This window comes from Diplotaxodon limnothrissa, linkage group LG11 (genome assembly GCF_057381915.1).
Source record: "Diplotaxodon limnothrissa isolate DT_005_m linkage group LG11, D_limnothrissa_male_GT1.1, whole genome shotgun sequence".
In the NCBI taxonomy this organism is placed as follows: domain Eukaryota; kingdom Metazoa; phylum Chordata; class Actinopteri; order Cichliformes; family Cichlidae; genus Diplotaxodon; species Diplotaxodon limnothrissa.
Genome location: NC_140606.1, coordinates 27,461,027 through 27,481,413, shown reverse-complemented (window position 1 = coordinate 27,481,413; position 20,387 = coordinate 27,461,027). Strand labels below are relative to the sequence as shown.

General features: G+C 43.9%; 1 protein-coding gene across 4 annotated transcripts; it reads left to right on the top strand.

Annotated features, from left to right (window-relative positions):
- The first annotated feature begins 3,669 nt into the window (after nt 1-3,669).
- Nucleotides 3,670-19,726, top strand: LOC146622983 (uncharacterized). Of its 4 annotated transcripts, none has more exons than XM_085365587.1 (10): nt 3,670-4,364; nt 12,845-13,051; nt 13,356-13,569; nt 13,785-13,946; nt 14,801-15,019; nt 16,091-16,237; nt 16,360-16,600; nt 16,759-16,923; nt 17,283-19,040; nt 19,248-19,726. In XM_085365587.1, the coding sequence occupies exons 1-10, from the start codon at nt 3,670-3,672 to the stop codon at nt 19,724-19,726; spliced, it is 4,287 nt and encodes a 1,428-aa protein (XP_085221713.1). The 4 variants fall into 4 exon arrangements, with proteins under 4 accessions (XP_085221713.1, XP_085221714.1, XP_085221712.1 ...); XM_085365588.1 differs by having other exon boundaries at nt 17,283-19,339; nt 19,571-19,726; XM_085365586.1 differs by having other exon boundaries at nt 17,283-19,469; nt 19,581-19,726.
- Nucleotides 19,727-20,387: the final 661 nt, after the last annotated feature.

The following is a 20,387-nucleotide window of genomic DNA, read 5'->3' as shown; positions in this document are numbered from 1 at the left end:
CTGAGATGACCCAGATGGCCACATCTGCATATTGCTCACCCAGAAAGTAATTATATCTGTTCCTGTGTGGGTCTTCCTCATGTCTCATAATCCTTTATTTTGTGACATCCTTGCTTCCTCCTTTTTTCCTTTTGAGCTTTAATGTGCATTGAATCCTCCCGCAGCAGTTTATTTCTCTCTCTCTCTCTTTCTACCACTAATAGCCACTTTTGCAGAGGCTGACTCACTGTAAATATTTCTGTGGTTAGTCTAATAGCGTTTTATCTTTCTGGGACAATTGGAGCACTTACAGAGTTTTATGTCTATATTTGCAAAAGTCTGTTTTCCATAAGCCTGCGGGAATACGATGTGAGGTTTTTCACTTATTCTACATGTAGATCTATTCAAGTCAACTGCTGAAGTAAAAGTAGCAATACCACAACAAAAGAAAACTGAAATAAAAGTATAGATATCAGATAAATTTATATTTAATCTTTTAAACCACCAATTTGACCTCTTAAAGTATTGTGCAAAAGCCACATGTCACTTCTTTATATTTTGCTACGGAAATGGGAAATAGGTGTAGAGATTTATTAACATAATTTATTTATTAAAATGTGCAAACAATGGATTTAAAATACATAAAGGAAAGAAGAATCTGTATAATACTAACAAGCTTGAAATATTCAATATTTGGTTTGAACGAATTTATTCTTTAACAAAGCCTGAACTCTCTCAGGCAGCTTTCTTGCAATTTTAGTAGTCTTCAGGAATATTTCTCCAGGCTTCTTGAAGATCATTCAAAGCTCTTCTTTGGATGTTGGCTGCCTTTTGTTCTGTTCTCTGTCAAGCTGATCCCACGCTGGTTTAATTAATGGTGAGGTCCGGGGTCTGGGGAGGCCGATCCACAACTGATGTCATGTGTGCTTTTACTACATTGGCAGTGTGTTTGGGATCATTGTCATGCCAAATATTGAAGCCGCTTCCAATCAGACTCTTTCCAGATGTTATTGAATGGTGGATCAATATGTGATGGTACTTTTCTCCATCTATAATTCCATCAGTTTTGATAATGGTGGTGATGATCAGAACCAAATATTGAAATTGTGATTCATCAATTCCATTCATCAATTCAATACCTGCTGACATTAATTTTCGGTCCACTTCTTGTGTAATTTGACACACCACAGCCTTTCTCCCTGTTTCCCTTCAATAAGAATGGCTTCTTGACACCCACCCTTGCACTGAGAGCTTTTCTGATGAGACTTCAGTGAACAGCAGATGGATTGACTGAAGGCCTAGCAGATTGGGACGTTGCTGGATTTTCCCCCCTGTTTCTTAAGGACATGGCTTTCAGATACTATTCATCTGCTGTACAGAGTATTTAGCCTCCCACTCGTTAATCCAAGAATAAAAATAGCCATCACAGCAATTGTAAATGAACATAATAGGTGCCCTTTTTATACTAAGTAGTAAATAGCTGTCAAATGTAATTTTTCCCTCAAAAATGTTGTAGTTTTAGATGTTTACATAAGTACTTCACAGCTGTTCTTAAGCTGAACATACTTTTCCCTGCTGAGTGTAATTTGGATGTAGATGTGTTCACAATTCGTAACAACACATAAAAAATAAACTACTCTGTTACATTTAAAATCCCTGCATTCACAATATTTCTTGACCTTAGAATACTGACAGATCGACTATAAAGTCTCTTACTTAAGAAGGATAACCAATAAACAGCTGACGAATAAAAGTAAATCTTGCTGTGAAAAATGTAGTCGAGTACTTAAATACATTTAAAATACTTAAAGGGGGAAAAGTATATTACAGTAAACTACCCTGTGATCTATTTCATGATGTATCAGCCTTCATATCTCTCTAGACGAACTCAAGCTCTGGAGTTTAACTGCAGATTGAATTTATATTTATTATTTCATTTCTAAAAGGTGTATCTGCTTCACGTTGTTTGGATCACAGCGTTCTTTGAGGACTTCATTCATTTTTCTTTTATTTCCTTCATAAGTCCTCCCCATTGTTGGTACAAAAAAGGCTTGCCCCTTTTTGCTATTTAAATAAAGTTTCATCATCCCTCTTTCCATCACGCGCTCCCTCGCCGTATTGGTGAGAAGGGATGACGCGCATCCTGTACCTGCGAGGGATGCGTGCGTCTTGCGCCGGTTGGGCATGCGGCCTTGGGGGAAGGATGATGGGGATGCGGATGCCATGGCAACAAGCTGATTAGATTCCGACTATTATATGGACATTTATTTATTTAATATTTCATTTGCACGCGCTGGCGGCGCGCTTCTGCGGACGTGTCAGACCGACCTCTTGAGTGTTGAGTCAGAAAAGGAAGTAAATTGAGCCGTAAACTGGACTCCATCTGCTCTGCACAATTTCCTGAGGACCAAGGATCAACAAGTTGCTTTTTTTTTTTTTTTTTTTTTAAGGAAGGTTTGAAATTCATGGGAGCGCACAGTTTTACCTCGGAGCAGCTTTCTTCATTTAAATGTAGAGTCTGTAATCTGCCGTTGGTGCCATAAGAGGGGAAGGGACGCCGCCGTATCCCTGTAGACTGTGTCATTGAAAAGTGAAGTGAAGTGCATGGCAGCGCCTGCATGTGAGGAAACATGGAATGTGGTGCGTCAGGCTGTGAGAACCTCATCAAGTTAATTGCGGTATCAGGTTTTTTTTATATATATAAAATAGCTTTTTTTGTAAAGGAGGAAATCTGTCTGTGTGTCTGACTGCGCTTCAGTCGCGGGTAGATGGGTTTTCCGTCATGGTGAAGGTGTTTTTTCCCGCACGGATACTGAAAATGACAACGTGTGGCGGACTCAGTGAAAACATGGGCTAGACCTGGGGTATTCTGACTTCCTTCCCAGCCGTATTTGTTCCCGTTTTTCCTATGTGCATGTGCCTGGTTGCTGGTCGAGTGCGTGTCCTCGACAGTGAATCAGTGCGTCTCGGAATGAGCGCTCGTTTGTGCCTTTTTTCGTGCGTCCTTTCTGTCCGTTAACAACCCATCCCTCCTAACAGAGTATCGAGTGTCCTTGTCTTTCATCCTCGGATGAATGTTCCCCAGTCTGACACCTTAGCGCCCAAAACATCTCTTACATAATGATATATGATGAAAGGGGCAAAGACTGGGAAGGCAGCCTGGACATATAGGCTACACGGACAGGACACGGACGGCCAATGAGCGTCGAGCGCTCTTATCTACAATAGACCGGGAATCCGGTGCCAATATGACCGGTGTCGGAGCGTTAAGGGCGACTGTGGAGCGGAGAGGGAGGGCCTCGGGCGGAGAGCAGCGTTTCAAGGACGAGGAAGGAGGACTGGCAGAGAAACATCTGTAAGGACAAACAAGACTCTTTAAGAAAAGAGGAAAAGTGAAGCTGCAGGCGTCACAGTGATAGGGGGGGATATTTTTGTCTGGATGGGGCTTTTTCCAAGGGCACTGAGGTAAGAATGGCCACATCCGCGGAAAGAGGGCGGAAGACTCCGGGAGAATGACTGGAGACACGCTGCACTTTTCTGTCGCTTCTTCAATTTAACATTCAGAGCCTCATTGACTTTCTCATCTATGTAACCTAGACAGGTCGACAGTACTGAATAGTTATTCTGAGGGGTGGGGGTCACAGGTTATATTGATCCTCCTCTCACACTCCTCCCCTTCCCTGAGTTGGGATGGATGGGGTGGCTGGAGGTGTGGGTACCCCTAGTAGCGCTGGGGGGTCCGGGGGTGACAGCCTGCCCAGGCGTAATGGAGGGGACTCGAAGAGGCGCAGTAAGGGCAGTTTGCCCTCTCCCGGCTACAGGCTGTCCCAGGCCTCGCTGGAGGGAGAAAGGGGCTCCTTTGGGGCAGATAGCACATCCTCAGGTGGACGCGGGCGTCGCCTCTCCATCATGAGCGCCTCCACCAGGGACGGCCTGCCCTTCCGTACAGCAGGCACTCCAACTACCCCGATTCCCTTGCCGCCTCCTCCGTCCTCCTCTTCTGGCACAGCCCATCCTCCTCCGCGATCAGTAGGCTTCGCCTCCCGTGCAGCCCTGGCCTCTACGTCCTCCACTGGGACCGGAGTCATGGTGGTGGCCACCGGTGCAGAGACCACCACAACCACAGCATGCAACACCAATGCAGCAGGAACCCCTGAGATGATGGGTCAGTCTAGCCTGGGTGGGTTTGGCATGGGATTGGACGGGGAAGACTACAGCAACTCCAACCAGAGCACCTTCATCCAGAGACAGTTTGGAGCCATGCTTCAGCCTGGGGTCAACAAGTTCAGTCTGCGCATGTTTGGATCGCACAAAGCTGTGGAACAGGAGCAGGAAAGACTGAAATCAGCAGGAGCGTGGATCATCCACCCCTACAGTGACTTCAGGTATGGAGCCCTCCCACACACACACACACACACACACACACACACACACACACACACACACACACACACACACACACACACACCCTCCACAGCAGCTGGTCACTCTGATGTTGGTTTGTGAATTAAATGCCACTTGTGGCATTTTCAATACAGATTATGTTTTTTTCTGAGAAATGTGGATCAAAGCAAGTTGAATTCATGCTCATTTTTACAGAGCACACTTGAAGTATAATGATGGACAATTAACTAGAGAGAGAAAGAGAGAGGAAAAGGAAAACAGATCATGCATTAAGCAACCTCTTCACTTGTTAACAGGGGAAATGGGGAGGAGGACAACTGGGAAAGGAGAAAGAAATGCAGGAGGCTAAATATATATTCCCAGGGCACGGCAGTAGTGCATAGTAAATTACGTCAGGGTTAGAGGAGAAGATGAAGCTTAAAGTGGGGTTGTACAACAAAGACACAGCTACAGGTGCTCATGGAAAGAGCAGCGATCAGGGGCTAAGGTCTCCAAGATAGACAGAACGCTACAATGGCTGGTCTCCATTTCTAAGAGGAATATTTTATTATAGTAGCCTGTTGTTTCCTGGAAATAATCTTTCACAGATATAGACAAAAGGTGCACGTCCCTTTCCAAGTAACTTAGGTAAAAAGTTCAGTATGTTTTCATGTAAAGGTGGCTTAACCAAGCACAGCGCTCCCTGTTGGTGGCGGATTAGGATTTTTCTGCCACCTGAGCTGAATAGTTAGTACAGGAATGGGTAAGCCGGGTTTGGTTACTCATTCCTAACGGGTTGTGAAAGATAAGTGCCCCTCCCTGAAACTGCTGGAGGTTTCTTCCTGTTAAAAGGGAGATTTCCTTCCCATTGTCTCCAAGTGCTTGCTCATAGGGGGTCGTCCGATTGTTGGGGATTTCTCTGTATTATTGTAGGGTCTTTACTTTACAATAGTGTTGTGATTTATACATCTCCCTTTCTCTCTCTCTCTCTCTCTCTCTCTCTCTCTCTCTCATATTGCACATGTTAAATATGCGTTATTATTTATGAGTTAATAGGCCAGGTATTCACAGAAAATTGCTCTCCATAATTGCATGTGCCTAAGATGTGCAGATGGACAGCAAAGGGAGAGGCAGCATTCATAATCTCCAGACAGACTGCAGCAACAATGGATGACTTGATCCCCAAGGCTCCTGGCCCACTTTTGTCTCATCAACCACACACAGGCACACACTGACTGTGTCATTTTGAATTGTCTGTCAATGTAATGATCGCTCACACGTGCTTCTTATGGGGCTGCTCGCAGGTAATGTGATGTAGGTAGTCAGCGAGGAAGGCGAGGCAGGATCGACAAAGAGTGTTGTGAATGAGTTTGTGTTTCATTGAATCTCAGCCTGTCCTGCATTAATTGATGTTCAACCAAGACATCTGATGAGTTAAATAGTCCTAATTAGCCCGTTGCAGAATTGCAATTGAATTTTAGTCAATTATGTATGGAATTCTAAATTATGCAAGTTGAGTATGCATTATGCATTATTCAGTCATCTAACTTTTCCGTTAAGTACCTGAAGAGGAACTTTGCAAGGCCGAGGCGCGAGAGACAAGAAGACAGATTACCTTCAGAGCTGCTTTATGTGTTTTGGCCCTTGCAGCCACTAGAATGTGTGGCAGCGCTTGTGCTCGTACATTTGGTCTGTCTTTACTGAGTCTGCCGATAAGCTCCCACACCTTTCACCTCATTAAGAAAAGATGTGTTGTTGCTGCACCTATAAGAATACATAATGAGGGGCAGAAGAGGTGAAGAAAATACACATTGTGGCATGAGAAGCATACAAAGTGAGAGATGAAGGGTGAGGAGAGTTAGAAATAGAAGCAGAGTGAATTCATGTTGAATCAGTGATGCTGCTGATACATGTAGAGTTGTCCTTGTTTGTCTGTATGTGCCGGACTGGATGATGGGTGGAAACTTGCAAGGAGCTGACATCTGGCCAACCGCAAGCAGGGAACCAATCACAGGCAACACAGGAGACACTTGGCCTCAATTACAGTAGATTTGGTTTTTTGGTATGACAACAGCTGAGCAGGTAGATACAGGTCGGTTACCCTCCACCACCTGTTCGTGTTCAAAATGGAATACTGATGAGGTTACAGAGAGCAGCTTTGATTGCATTTGCAATTCCTGTGTGTGTATAAGCATGTGTGAGTGCAGTTCACAAGTGCACACTATATGCATTTATACCCGAATGAACCGCACAGTGCACAGCTCGCGGTGTTTCACCAGGTGGAAAATCAGAAACCAGGTCGTGTCAGGTATTTATTCTGAGTTTTAGTTTGGCTGTCACATCTTCTTGTCTGTTTGGGTCTTCCCTTCTTCATTCAGGTTTGAATCAGCTGTCACATCCCCATGGAAACAGTAGGCTGTAGTACATAGAAGCAGAGTAATGTGCAGTGTACATGGACAGTGTCACCTAGTATTTTACTCAGCAAACTAAAACAATGCATATGATCCACATTTTAATCTGTGAAACCTGTATGATAGATACAAGATTGCAAGAATAAATAGATTTTCTTAAGTTAAAGATGAGAAATACATAATTCCCTGAAGGGTAATGTACTATATTGAGCAGTAGGAGTAAGTACTCAGTAAGTACTTAAACAAAAGCAAGTCCATTGGAAGAAAAGGCCAAACATTTTATCTTTTAAATCCCGTTTAAAAACTCACTTATTCAACATAGTTTTTCCATCTAGTTAGTGTCCCTTTTTTATATTTGGTTCAATTTTTATTTATGTACTTTATCTTTTAGCTATATCTGTTCTTAGTAACTTTGTTCTTATATTCTTTCTATTGCCATATAATTAGTGCCCTCAACCTGATGACATATGTGGTACTTTGTTAATAGTCTTTTATTTAATCATGTCTTAATTTTCCTGTTTTTATTGTAAAGCACTTTGGTGTACCGCTGGTCTTTTAAACGTGCTATACAAATAAAGTTGTATTGTATTGTATTGTAACATAAATTTTACTCTTTCATTGCATGAAAGGAATAAGAAAAAAGAAACTGACTTGATGTAAGAGGAATATTTCTTCAGGTGAATTGCTAACAAGTCACCATCTAACATTTCAGATTGTGAGCTGTTAGCTGGTACTGTACAGACATTTAAAAACAAGGAAATAAACAAATAATAAAATAGATTAGATTAGATAGCTCAAGGAGCAAATGCACATTAAAATATATTCAAGTACCTCAAAATACTAGAGGTCAGAGGACAATGGCCAGCCTGGTTTGAGCTGATAGGAAGGCAACAGTAACTCAAATAACCACTTGTTACAAGCAAGATATGCAAACAAGCATCTCTGAATGCACAGCATGTTGAACCTTGAAGCAGATGGACTACAGCAGATCAGGAACACACTGGGTGCCACTCCTGTCAGCTAAGAACAGGAAACTCAGACTGTACATCAGAAGGTTGTAAAAATGTTTTCTGGTCTGATGAGTCTCAATTTCTGCTCAGACATTCAGATTGTAGGGCCAGAATTTGGCATAAACAACATGAAAACATGGATCCATCTTGCCTTGTATGGTCCAGGATGGTGGTGGTGTGATAGTTGTGGCACAGTTTGAGTCGCGTTGTACCAGCTGAGCATCATTTAAGCACTCCTTAGTTTTGTTCGTGACCATGCCCAACCCTTTATGATCACATTGTACTCATCTCCTTCCAGCAGGATAATGCGCAGTACCACAAAGTTGAAATCACTTCAAACTGCTTTCTTATAAATGAAGATTAGTTCACTGTACTTAAATGTCCTCCACAGTCACCAGATTCCATTTCCAATACAAGCACCTTTAGGATGTGGTGGAACAGGAGATTTATTCATGAATGTTCAGCCAACAAATCTGCAGCATGTGTGATGCTGTCATGCCAACATGGAGCAAAATCTCTGAGGAATGTTTCCAGCACCCTGTTAAATCTATGCTTCAAAGAATTAAAGCAGTTCTGGAGGCAAAATGGGGTCCAATCTAATACTAGGAAGGTGTACCTAATAAATTGTACACTGTATATGTACTAGCATTTTCCACCTATAATACAGCGCTGACACAAACAATATTTTCCATAATCTGTAAATTAGATGTGGAAATCAGAGCATAATCTTCAATATGATAAAATCACAATATGTTGCCTACAATAACAGTAATGTCACAATATATTTATGCTGTGATACTCTATATATCATGTGGTAACACAATCATCTATGACACATAGCAATATTTTAATAGGAAGAAAATCTCAGCGGGTAAAATATTGGAATTATATATGAATTCACTCAGCCATGGTGTTTGTGTGTTTTATCACTATAACTTAATTTCAGTAACCTGTCAGAGTTAATTAGCTGTCTGATTTGTTCCCCACCCCCGCTCCCCGTGACTTTCTTCTTTGCTGCAAATTCTGTGTCACCACAAGGAGTCATGAGCTAGTGACTGTAGTAAGTTAAATTTACTGAGGAGTCAGTTTCAGAGAGCCTACATATTTTAATTTAAATATAGATATAATATTGATGTAGATGTCAACAAATGCATCGCAAGAGGAGGAACAATCATTTTACCGTGTCCGTGGAATGTTTTTCCAAGCAGTTAATCAATAATCAGTGGTTGGATAATCAATTAGTCACTGGTTGAGGATTATTTTATGCTGATCAGTTAGTCACTTCAGTAGAGACATTATTAAGTATCTAATATGGTTAAAATGGCAAAAGCAAAGTCCACACGTCAATGTTAAATTAATTGTTTTAAAAGTAACCTCTCTAAGGTTTTCCATGGGAGCCTCGTTAGGTACAGGATTATGGTTCATATTGTTTACGGGGTCCTGACAGGCATAATGTAATTTACAGACATGTTCCCACAGTCAGAGTTAACAAGGCAAGTTCTCCAAGTCAGGAGTAAATCGCCTTCACTGCTACGACAACTGCAAGAGCGACCATGTTGCTGTAAATAATCCCCGCGTGTTTGTTGCCAGTGATTATGAAGCAATACATCTGTCAGTGTAAGTGACAAAGTCAGACAGAAGAGTGTGTGGGGCCGAGCGATGACTCATGCATGCTTAATATTCATCAGTCTAGTGGTAGCATCACACCATGAAGTTCTGTTACTAAATTGGTGCTCCATAGCAATCGACCGCAGAGCTTGAGTGTACTTTGTCTAAAAAAAGAGACACTGTGTGTGTAAATGAGCGAGACGGAGACAGCGTGAGGATGCAAGAATAAGCAAGTCATTGATAACGCGTTGGCTAAAGGGCTTAGCAGAAACGAGAGCGAGAGATGACACGAATCATCTCCCGATGATTGGATCGGCTCTTCTGTCATACTTTAATCACTTTCAGCATCCAAATGACATGATCGCCTGATTTTTTTTCCGAGACGGCTACATCACGGAGTCCTCCAGCATGACATTCAGATTGATGAGGCCTCCCAAGGTTACTGATCGTTTGCCTCCCTCTGTTCTTCACTGTCTTCCTCCTTTTCTCAAATCACTTCTTCTTTTTTTTTATTAGTATGAAGCACAGGTGCTTTATCTTGCCAAAGCAAAGGATGAAGCTGTCTTGAGGGAAACATTCATATCTACTACAGCCTGACTTATATTACCAGGAGGACTGCACTTGTTATTGTCCTGGCTCACGGATGTGAATAAGCACAGATTATTTAAAAAACAAAAACACACACTTTCTGCTCTCAAACATGTACAAACACCTGTTTGAACACATTTGTAGCTTTATGAAAGTTTTTAAAATCTTACAGAAATCTTAGTAGAAATGTGAATTTTAAAAGGTCGGGGTGGTTATCAGGTAGGAGAGAGCTGGCCAGTTGCATTTTAAGAAGTGCCCTTCAGTTTGCAAGTTGGAGAACTGAATATTACAAGTTGGGCCCTGCTTTTCACAGAGAAGCCTCTCCTGCTTTCACTGAAGTTTTATCAGAATGGTGGCAAATTTCTTGCAGTAACGTCTCCCGTAGGCACTTGCATCTGCCCCTCCAACTTTGGGACCACCAATGTTGTATAACTGTGCCAGTAGCAGCTTTCTTTTTTTAATCTGGTGGAAATGCATTTAACAAGTTTTAGAAAATCCAATGGCACCAAGTCGGTGGGAAGGCTTTAAGAACGTGATACCCATCTTGCCCTCAGGTGCTTCAACTTTGACCAATCTTGTTTTGATGTGTCTCTTTGAACTTATGGAAATGTAAGATTGAATCAGAGTTGTGCCCCTTTGAATCTGATTTTTCAGGGTTATATGTTTAGGATGGGAATGTAAAAATGGACAGATGCTTGGCTCTGCCTTTTGCAATGTGGAGGAACACAAGAGGAAGACATGGCGCCCTGATTCAGCCAAACAACATTTTTAAATGAATATGCAGGAAACGTAGCATTATCCACATCAAGTGCAGGATACAGTCTTTTTTTTTTTTTTTTTAACAGTAGGAATTTTGACTCATCACAGCAGAAGAAGCATGCTCTAGGCTCTCTCTCATCTTCCTGTACACAAATCACATATAACATTATGACCACCTGGATAATATTGTGTTGGTCCCCTTTTTGCAGCCAGAGAAGCCCAGACCCATCCTAGCAGAACACTGCCTCTGCTGGACTTCTTCCCATAGTACTTCCTAATGCCATATATTAAAGCACATGCACCATGTAAAAGAAGACGTCATTCATCAGAAGAGGCCTCCTTCTTCCATTGCTGTGTTCCAGTTCTGATGCTGTCATGCCCATTGTTGGCTCTTTCAGTGGTGGATCGGAGTCAGCACGGACACCCTGACCCTGGTCTGTGGCTATTCAGCCCTATACCCAACAAATTCTGACATCTTTCTATCAGTCGGCATCAACTTTTCAGCTCGTCTGTTGGATCCAACCACGCTGCCCAGCGTTTACGCCCCTGCATCAGTAAAACTTGGTTCACCACTGCTCCTTCCTTGGACCACTGCATACCAGGAACACCCCATCCATTTTTGTCTCTGTTACGCCCCAGTCTAGGGGTACAGGAACGCAACATAAGTTTGAAAAGATTGCCCCGCCCTGGTCCCCAAAACCATACACAGAGGGAAAACCAATTTCTTAGTGAATGGTGGTTTATTTTTCTACACTGCAAAATGAAGCTCTGGGGTGAACAAAGGCCAAAATAACAAACAAAACAAGCTAATTCAGGAGGAGGTGCTATCTAAAACCCTATGTGAAATCAAAAATCAAACAAAAGACAAGCGCTACACCTAACTCCCTAACTGAGATAAACAGGAGAAAACAGTGCAAGGAAAAACAATAAGGCAGCTCACCCCTTCTGCTCCAGTGCTATTTACAATGAAAACTAATGTACACACTATATAAAGAACTGAGAAAGTCACAAAAGTCATGGGTTTTGGAAGCCAGGGTCAGGTCTGCTGCTGCTGCTGTCAGTGGCTGCCCCAGGACAACTGCTGGTGATGGATTTTGAATGCGACCACATGATCAGCAGACCAATCGGCAGCCGTCAGCTCATCCAATCCAGGGCCTGCAAAGACTTAAAGACACAGACAAAGAAACAGCCACCAAAATAGATTATGGCCAGGGCCATAACAGTCTCATCGTTTGGCTCTTGTCAAACTCACTCAAATCCTTACACTTACCCATTTTTCCTGCTTCCAACACATCAATTTTGAGGACAAAATATACACTTGCTCCCTGATATATCCCACCCACTAACAGGTGCCATGATGAAGAGATAATCAGTGTTATTCACTTCACCTGCCGGTGGTCAAAATGTTATGCGTGATTGGTATACTTCACCACACTGTCATTTCACAAAGAGCTTATAAGCAGGTTCACTCTTGAAAAGTGACAAAGTGACACATGCAGATTTCAGTCACAGTGAATACTAATCCTGTTCAGTTTTGAGTATTCTGTTAATGCTCATCATTTGAGCTGCTCACAGGTGACAAAACCGTGGTGTCTCTGTTTGTAAAATCATGTTAATATAGATTTCAGTAATACTGACTTATGCTAAACATACATATATATGAAGCTTATATTGGTCCCAGTAAAGAAAAAAGAAAGATTTCGCTTACATTAATATTTAATATTTCTGTTTTTGCTTTGCGAGATGCTGCTAAACCTCTTTTACCACAACATGAAAGTCTTTTTTCTGTTTTTGCAAGGTATTTTTAGCATTTGCACTGTATGAGTTATGCCATTTTATCATCTTTTTACTAAAATCTTGCCAATAATTAAAGTGTAATATTTGGGTCATGAGCATGTGAGTCAGCATATTCAACTGGTTAAGATACTGCCAAAGTGTGCAAAGCTGTCTTCAATCCAAACAGCAGCTTGAGATGTTTTTGCCTTTATTTTAAATTCTATTTGTGCTATTTGGCAAACCTTTTAAAACAACAAGACAATATAAGAAAACAAGAAACGAAGATGGAGAGACCAGAGGTAAATAAAGAGTCCATCGTTATCTTTTTAGATTCTACTGGGATCTTTTGATGTTACTGCTGATGATGGGAAACCTAATCATCCTGCCAGTGGGCATCACGTTCTTTCGAGACGAGAACACTCCTTCATGGATCATCTTTAACGTGGTCTCGGACACTCTCTTCATGGTCGATTTGGTCCTTAACTTCAGGACCGGCATCGTCAAGGAAGACAACACTGAGATATTACTCGACCCGAGGTTAGAAGGAGCATTTATGTGCATGTGTGTGTGTATTGTCTGGAATATCAGTGCAGCAGGACCAATGCCATAAATTTAAATTTGCTCTTCTGGCCATCTGCTGGGTTTGTGTTCAAACAAATTAATGTGTGAGATGTGAAAAGGTGATGTGAGGCCAGTGGCAGAGCTTTGTTCAAATCCCACTATGTTCCTGTTGAATATTTATGAGGAAGGTTTCATGCCAAGCAAATGTTGAACTCTCTTCCACGAGACTAGACTGCCTAATGAGGAATGACACTGGTCTTCCATCTCACTCTAACGTCAGGGCGATTCGCCAGAAATACCTGAAGAGCTGGTTCCTCGTGGACTTTGTGTCATCCATCCCGGTGGATTACATCTTCCTAATGGTGGACAGTCTGGACTCAGAGGTCTACAGGACGGCCAGGGCACTGCGGATAGTCCGCTTCACCAAAATCCTGAGCCTGCTTCGGCTCCTGCGCCTGTCCAGGCTCATCCGCTACATCCACCAGTGGGAGGAGGTGAGAAGCACAAACTCAGATATTTGTGGAAAAGATTTAATATTTAAGGCATGACTCATCAGAAGCCCCTTTTGTATGAAACAACATGCTTGGAGGGCAGAGGCACCCCCGTTTTGGATGTGTTGCTGATCAAGAGGCTTTTAGGGATAAAAAAAATCTAAAACCCCATTTGCTCTCTTTAACCGCACTTATTTTTACATCCTCTTCTTTCTCAGATCTTCCATATGACCTATGACCTTGCCAGTGCTATGGTAAGGATAGTAAATCTAATTGGCATGATGCTGCTGCTGTGCCACTGGGATGGCTGTCTCCAGTTTTTGGTCCCCATGCTGCAGGACTTCCCTCCTGACTGCTGGGTTTCTAAGAACGTGATGGTGGTGAGTCTCTGTGTTATTTTTAATATGTTTCAGTGAACGACTTTATTGTCAGGCCAACAGACGCAGGATGTGACGTTCAGGCTGAGCTGAATGAATCACACAAAACCCTATCTGGATTGTTTGAACAGCGTGCGCAATATTTGTTTGAGATTGAAGCAAACCGCTGCTTCTGAAAAGACTCACTGTTTATCAGATTTGCCATGCTTTGCCCCTTATCTGTGTTAACTGGCTCATGCAGCAACATGTCCAGTTGAAATAAGATTGACTGTAATTAAAAACCTCCGAGAGATCAGGTGTAGGTGTGAATGAGCTCAATCTGTGGAAGGCCTGGGGACCTGCTGGAGATTTTGCATGAAAGCATACAGACTCAGATATTCAACTGACTCATGTCTTGCAGTTGCCCGTGTGATGGTTGCTAAGCAGACTGATGCTGGGATTTTCCCCAGAGAAGGTCCCCTTGTCCAATGGACCATTAACGTCTTAGTATAATTGGACTCATACACAAAAACACACACACGCACACATAGAGGCGGCTCATTTTATTGTCCCTCTTTAGAACATTTATTTAATAATGCAAGATGACGGCCCTTTTATTGTTTTATATGTAGCGCAGCTGCTCGATTTTATGATTTTGGTCAGCACACTGGCTTTCGGCACTTAAATTGCTCTCCTGCAATATGTTATGATCTCAGCTGTATTTTCTAAAATGGTTTGGCTGAGCCACTCAGAGGGGAAAACACTCCCGTAACCCGACTAAAATAAGAACAGTTCAAGGCTCCAGCGTCTCTGTAATTAACGCTTGAAACTTGTTTTATTCCTCTGTCACCCTTCCTCTCTTCCTCTCCCGCTCACAGAACGACACATGGGGTGTGCAGTACTCCTATGCTCTGTTCAAAGCCATGAGCCACATGTTGTGTATCGGCTACGGTGCCCAGGCTCCCGAGGGGATGACTGACGTGTGGCTCACCATGCTCAGTATGATTGTAGGCGCCACCTGCTATGCCATGTTCATCGGCCACGCCACCGCTCTGATCCAGTCACTAGACTCATCGCGGCGACAGTATCAGGAAAAGGTGAAATATGACGCTTGTTTATGAGTGTCGTATGACTGTGGGTGCTTCTGACTATGTAGATCTACAAGCCATCCAGGTGGGTCCGTTCTAGCCTGCAGCCTTTAGGTTGACTCTCCTTGTTCAGACTTTAAACTTTGTTCAATTTTTTTGTCTGGGGTTTCAATTACTATTATAAGCGGTATGCTGGTTTTAATTAATGCTGAAGTACTTGAATGCTGATGCTAAGATTCACAATTTAAAATGAAACAAAAAAAATACTCCAAATTCTTAAATTTGAGCCCCAAACCAACAAATCTTTGCATGAAGCCAGTGCAAGGGGAAGCATAGATCACTGTGAGAAAAATGTGTGGAAAAAACAAGTTTGTGATTTATGTTGGAAAAAAAAAAACAAAGAGTTTGCTAAAGTTATCACAGTGACCTTTGTTTTACTAGAAATCAAAATAGGCCCTTTTTAGTGTTAATGATTAATACAAACTGTGGGAGGCATGAACTTTTTTAGCTCCTAAAGAGGACCCTGCCAGAAAAAGTCAGATAACCACGGGAGTAGTGTTTTTCAATTTGGGGGTGAACCTAGCAAAGGGGTCAAGAGATAAACTAGAGTTCAAAAAAAGGGGAAAAACATTTCAACATATTTCTAACACCCGGAAGTACGCTCTAGTGAGATAAAGTATTTAAGAAGTTGGTGTCTGAAATCACTGAAGTTCTTCTGCATAATAAATATAGGCATATAATGAATTAGGGTAATTCACATTGTACAGTTAAAAACAATATTAAACCCACAGTGTTGAAGAGATCGTAACTTCCCACTGGAGCTGTGAGTCAACATTCGTAGATTTGAAATTATACCTCACAATGGCTGTGCAAAGTGATGATAGTTTACTATCTAACATATATACATCTCAGTGTCTGAGTATCTATTGAGGCACTGACCCACACACAACAACACAAACATATCAAACTGAGGTCACATTTCAAGGTTGATTCTGAGATAAAATTTCTAAAGAATGTATTTCCACAGTCTGCGCGTACTCTTCTCTTAAAGTGAATGTGTTTGTGCCTTCGTTATTGCAGTACAAGCAGGTGGAGCAGTACATGTCGTTCCATAAGCTCCCGGCAGATGTTCGGCAAAAGATCCATGAGTACTACGAGCACCGCTTCCAGGGAAAAATGTTCGATGAAGAGAACATCCTGGGAGAACTTAGTGAGCCGCTAAAAGAGGTGATAAACTCACAAACACCCACACCATCACACATACATGCCGTAGATGCTGTGTTCATGCCTGCAGCAGATCTCTGACTAGCACTCCCTCCTCTCTTTATCCCTTCTTCCTCTTTGCTTAGGAGATAGTCAGCTTTAACTGCCGCAGCCTGGTTGCTAACATGCCGCTGTTCGCCAACGCTGATCCCAACTTTGTGACCGCCGTACTTACCAAGCTCCGCTTTGAAGTGTTTCAGCCATCAGACTTCATCATCCGTGAGGGCACAGTTGGACGTAAGATGTACTTTATCCAGCACGGACGCGTCAGCGTGCTGACCCGTGGCAACAAGGAGACCAAGCTGAGTGATGGGTCTTACTTTGGAGGTGAGGATGTTTTGGTGTCTCGTTAAACAAGAAGGAGAAGGTTTTGGAGGAGCAGAAGCAGAAGATAGCAGTAGTTTTTTCTGTGGTTTGTTTTGCAGAACTACTGTATATACTGCAATTTCCCTGTTATACTGATAAAACTGTCCTCTAATTGTCAGAGATCTGCTTATTGACTCGAGGACGGAGGACAGCCAGTGTCCGAGCAGACACATATTGCCGTTTGTACTCTCTCAGTGTGGACAGCTTCAATGAGGTTCTGGAGGAACACCCGATGATGCGACGTGCCTTTGAAACTGTTGCAGCTGACCGACTGGACCGTATTGGTAACTTGTGGTTTTTGAATTGCTACATACATTTGTTTTTTCAATACTGACAATACCAAATACTTGCAGATATCACAGGCCCTTTGTTAGGATTGTTCAAGCCGCCAAAAGATCAGGAGTCCTCTTTGAATACAAGCTGTAAGAATTAAAAGTAAAAATAATTCAGGATTAGAAATCTTTGTAATGTAAAAAAAACAGGAAAACGCTTGAGGCTAAAACTCCAGCTACGTGACAGCTTTACCTACTTTAAAAGATATCATTCCTTTAGGCATTCCGTTTTGTCAAGCCCAGTATCTCAGGTTACAAAGACATGTTGAAGATTTTATTTCACATTTGCGCTTTCTTTTTCTCCTCTACAGGCAGGAAGAACTCCATGCTCACGCGGAAGTCGTCCCAGGGCGGTTCTCTTGGTGGCAGCATGGGTCGTGGTGGAGGCCGAGGTGGGGGGGGTCTAGGAGGTGGTGGTATGACAGCAGGAGGTCTGGGTTCCTGTGACAGCATGCTGGTGCAGCAGATTGTTAAACACGACAGCATGCCAGCCATGCAGGATGCCATCGCAGCCGCTGCTGCCGCTGGAAGAAGTGGCACGGTGTCTCCTCGGCCACGCCCCGTCATCTGGGCGCCGCTGGTCCATGCTCCGCTGCAGACTGCGGCTGCAACAAGTAATGTAGCCATTGCCCTCATGCACCAACAGCAACAGCAACAGCAGCAGCTGCAGCAGCTGCAGCAGCAGCAGCACGCTCTTGGAGGAGCTTTTTACCTGCCCTCCCCTCTCATCTCCCCCTCTTCCTCCTCCTCTTTCCCTCTTTCTTCTCCTCGTGCTCCTGTGTTGCAGCCCCTTCGCCCCTCTGTGAGCTCTCTCATTGGGATGATGGCGATGGGAGGAATAGGTGGCTTGTCGCCAAGAGGATTTCCTGTCTCCCCCTCAACCATGGGCCCTCCTGGTGGGGTGACATCGCCTCCTGTTGCTAAAACTCCACCCACTTCAGCCTCCTCTGTCCCAACTTCTGTCCAACAAGGAAGGAATCTCCATTACAGCCTCCGACTTCAGGCAGATCATCCCTCAGCGATTTCTGGATCTCTTGGAGCCCCAACAGGAGGAGGAGGAGGACCAGCTGCACCTCCCCACAAAACACCAGCCACCAATCCGCCTGCCTCCAGTGGCCCATCAGATGGCAACACTTTGCTTACAGCTCAGCAAGGGGCAAAAGAGGCTCTGTTACGTCATGGAGGAAACACTTCACAGGGTCTCCCAGCACTGGGTAGACTCACCCAGGAAGCCAGGCTGCTCTCAGCCTCACAGCCCACCCTGCCTCATCGCTCTTGGGCTGCAGTGCAGCCTCACCCTCCTCTCCATCGGAAGGCCTCTGGCGGTAATTTGCTAGCAGCTCCGTTTCTGGCAGGGCAATTAGCCAGGGGAAGCAGTGCAGGCCTGCTGACCTCTAATCCTTCAGTACAGCTGGTGACAAATATGCCATTTAATGCACAAACACAAGCACAGGGCACAGTTCCTGTCCAGCCCACTATAGCACAGACTGTAAAGACACAGTCTGCAGCTCACACTGCCTCTGCTGCCACAGCTGCACACATGCCTTCTACATCGTCTGTGCCAGCATCTTCCTCTCCTCCAAAGCATACCCCGCTGTCCTCTGCCACCCCTTCCCCTGCACCCACTCCTTCATCTCCTACACCTATTCTTTGCCAGACTCCTCGACCGAAACCAATCCCAATGACCCCTTCCCGCTCCTCCTCTCCTCCTCTCTGCTCCACCCCTCCATCGGCAGGAACAAGCCCACTGTCGCTCTCTTCAATTCCTCGTCCCAAACCGATTCCTACACCCTCCTCCCGCTCGTCCTCTCCCTCTCCATCTTCCACACCACCTCCATCCTCTGTTCCTACCCCTGTTCCACTACCTCAGCCTTACGGGACCAGATCCTCACTCACATCCTCTTCTCCCCCTTCCTCTTTGGTTTCATCTTCTCCGCCCCACCCCCAGAGCCCAAGAGCGAAGGCATCCAACACACCACCATCTGCTTCTCCATTGTCGGGTGCCAGCCCTGTCTTGACTCCAGTCCCTTCTCCCACTCAAACAACCCGCACCCGAACATCTACCCCCTCCCAAACGCCTACTCAAGCCAGCACACCGGGTACCCCTACCCAGACCTTCACCCCAACACCTTCCTCATCTCCCATCCCTCTTACATCGGTCCCCTCCCTGAGTAAATGCCACAGTCCAACACCTTGTCTCCAGGCCTCAGTCTCCAGCTCAGCAAGAGTCCCCACTTCAAGCCAGATTCCTAAACAGGTCTCACCTGTCACCCCAACCCAAACTTCAACTCTGTCCCAAACACCTGCTAGCACTAACGCTCCAACTAAAGTAACTTTTTCAGTTCATCCTGTAAAGCAAACATCTCCTGTCCCAACTCCAAGCTCCACTGCCAAAGAAATCACATCCACAGCCTCCTGCTCAACAATTTTATGCTCCACAAAGTCCCCCTCTCTTTCTACCCCCTCCAGCACCACCACCACCACCAGCACCTCTCCATGTGTTCAGCCGGCCTCTTCTAACCCCCCAAAACAAATACCAAGCACCATGGCTGCCCCTACCCAGTCCTCAAAACTCAATACACGTTCCACCCCTGTCCAGACCACACAAGCATCCACCACTGCACCCACCCAGTCGGCACACGCAGACTCCCCTGCCAAATCCACCTCTCCTAAAGGTGGACAAAAAGACCCTCAGCTGTCACCGGGCAGAAAAGACTCAGAGGGACTACGACACAAACTGCCCGCCAACATGTAAAACATAAAAAAATTTAAAAATTTTAAAAAAGATGAGGAGGAAAACCTCATAAAATGTTGGCCTTTGTGTTGTGGTGGGTGCCTGAATAGCAGAGCCATGGATATGCAGAGTTGTGTCAGAGTTGGCACCAGACAAGCCGTGATCTCACGAGGACAGATACATGTTTGCATTCACTCTAGGATGTGATTGTCTTAGAACATCAGGTGTTCACGTGACTCACAGCCAAGCCATCGATCAAGGATCCAGGAGAAAGACTTTAGGGGTCCTCAGCGGGGTTGATAAGGCGGAGTCTAAAAAAAACATCCAAATGTATACATACATATCTGTGTTAGTGATTGTTGGAGCAAGCTGGGGAGCTGAAGTGGAAATATGCTGCAGTGTATCTACACAATAAAACGGGAAGGAAACAACGTCTGGGAGTCTGGAAAAAAAAATTAAAAGCTAATGAAAAAAAAGCAATACTTGTGACGCATTTTTCTCACTAATTAAACAGGAAATTTCCTTGACAATAATAATGAATGTGGGAAGATATTAATTGTTTTCCTGTTTGAAGGAAAGTCACGATGACAAGATGCAGGCAATAGAGCAGATACTTCCTTGTTTCCAGCTCCAACTCCCTCTTGCCTCCCATTCTTCACCAAAGTGTAATATTTTCTCATCA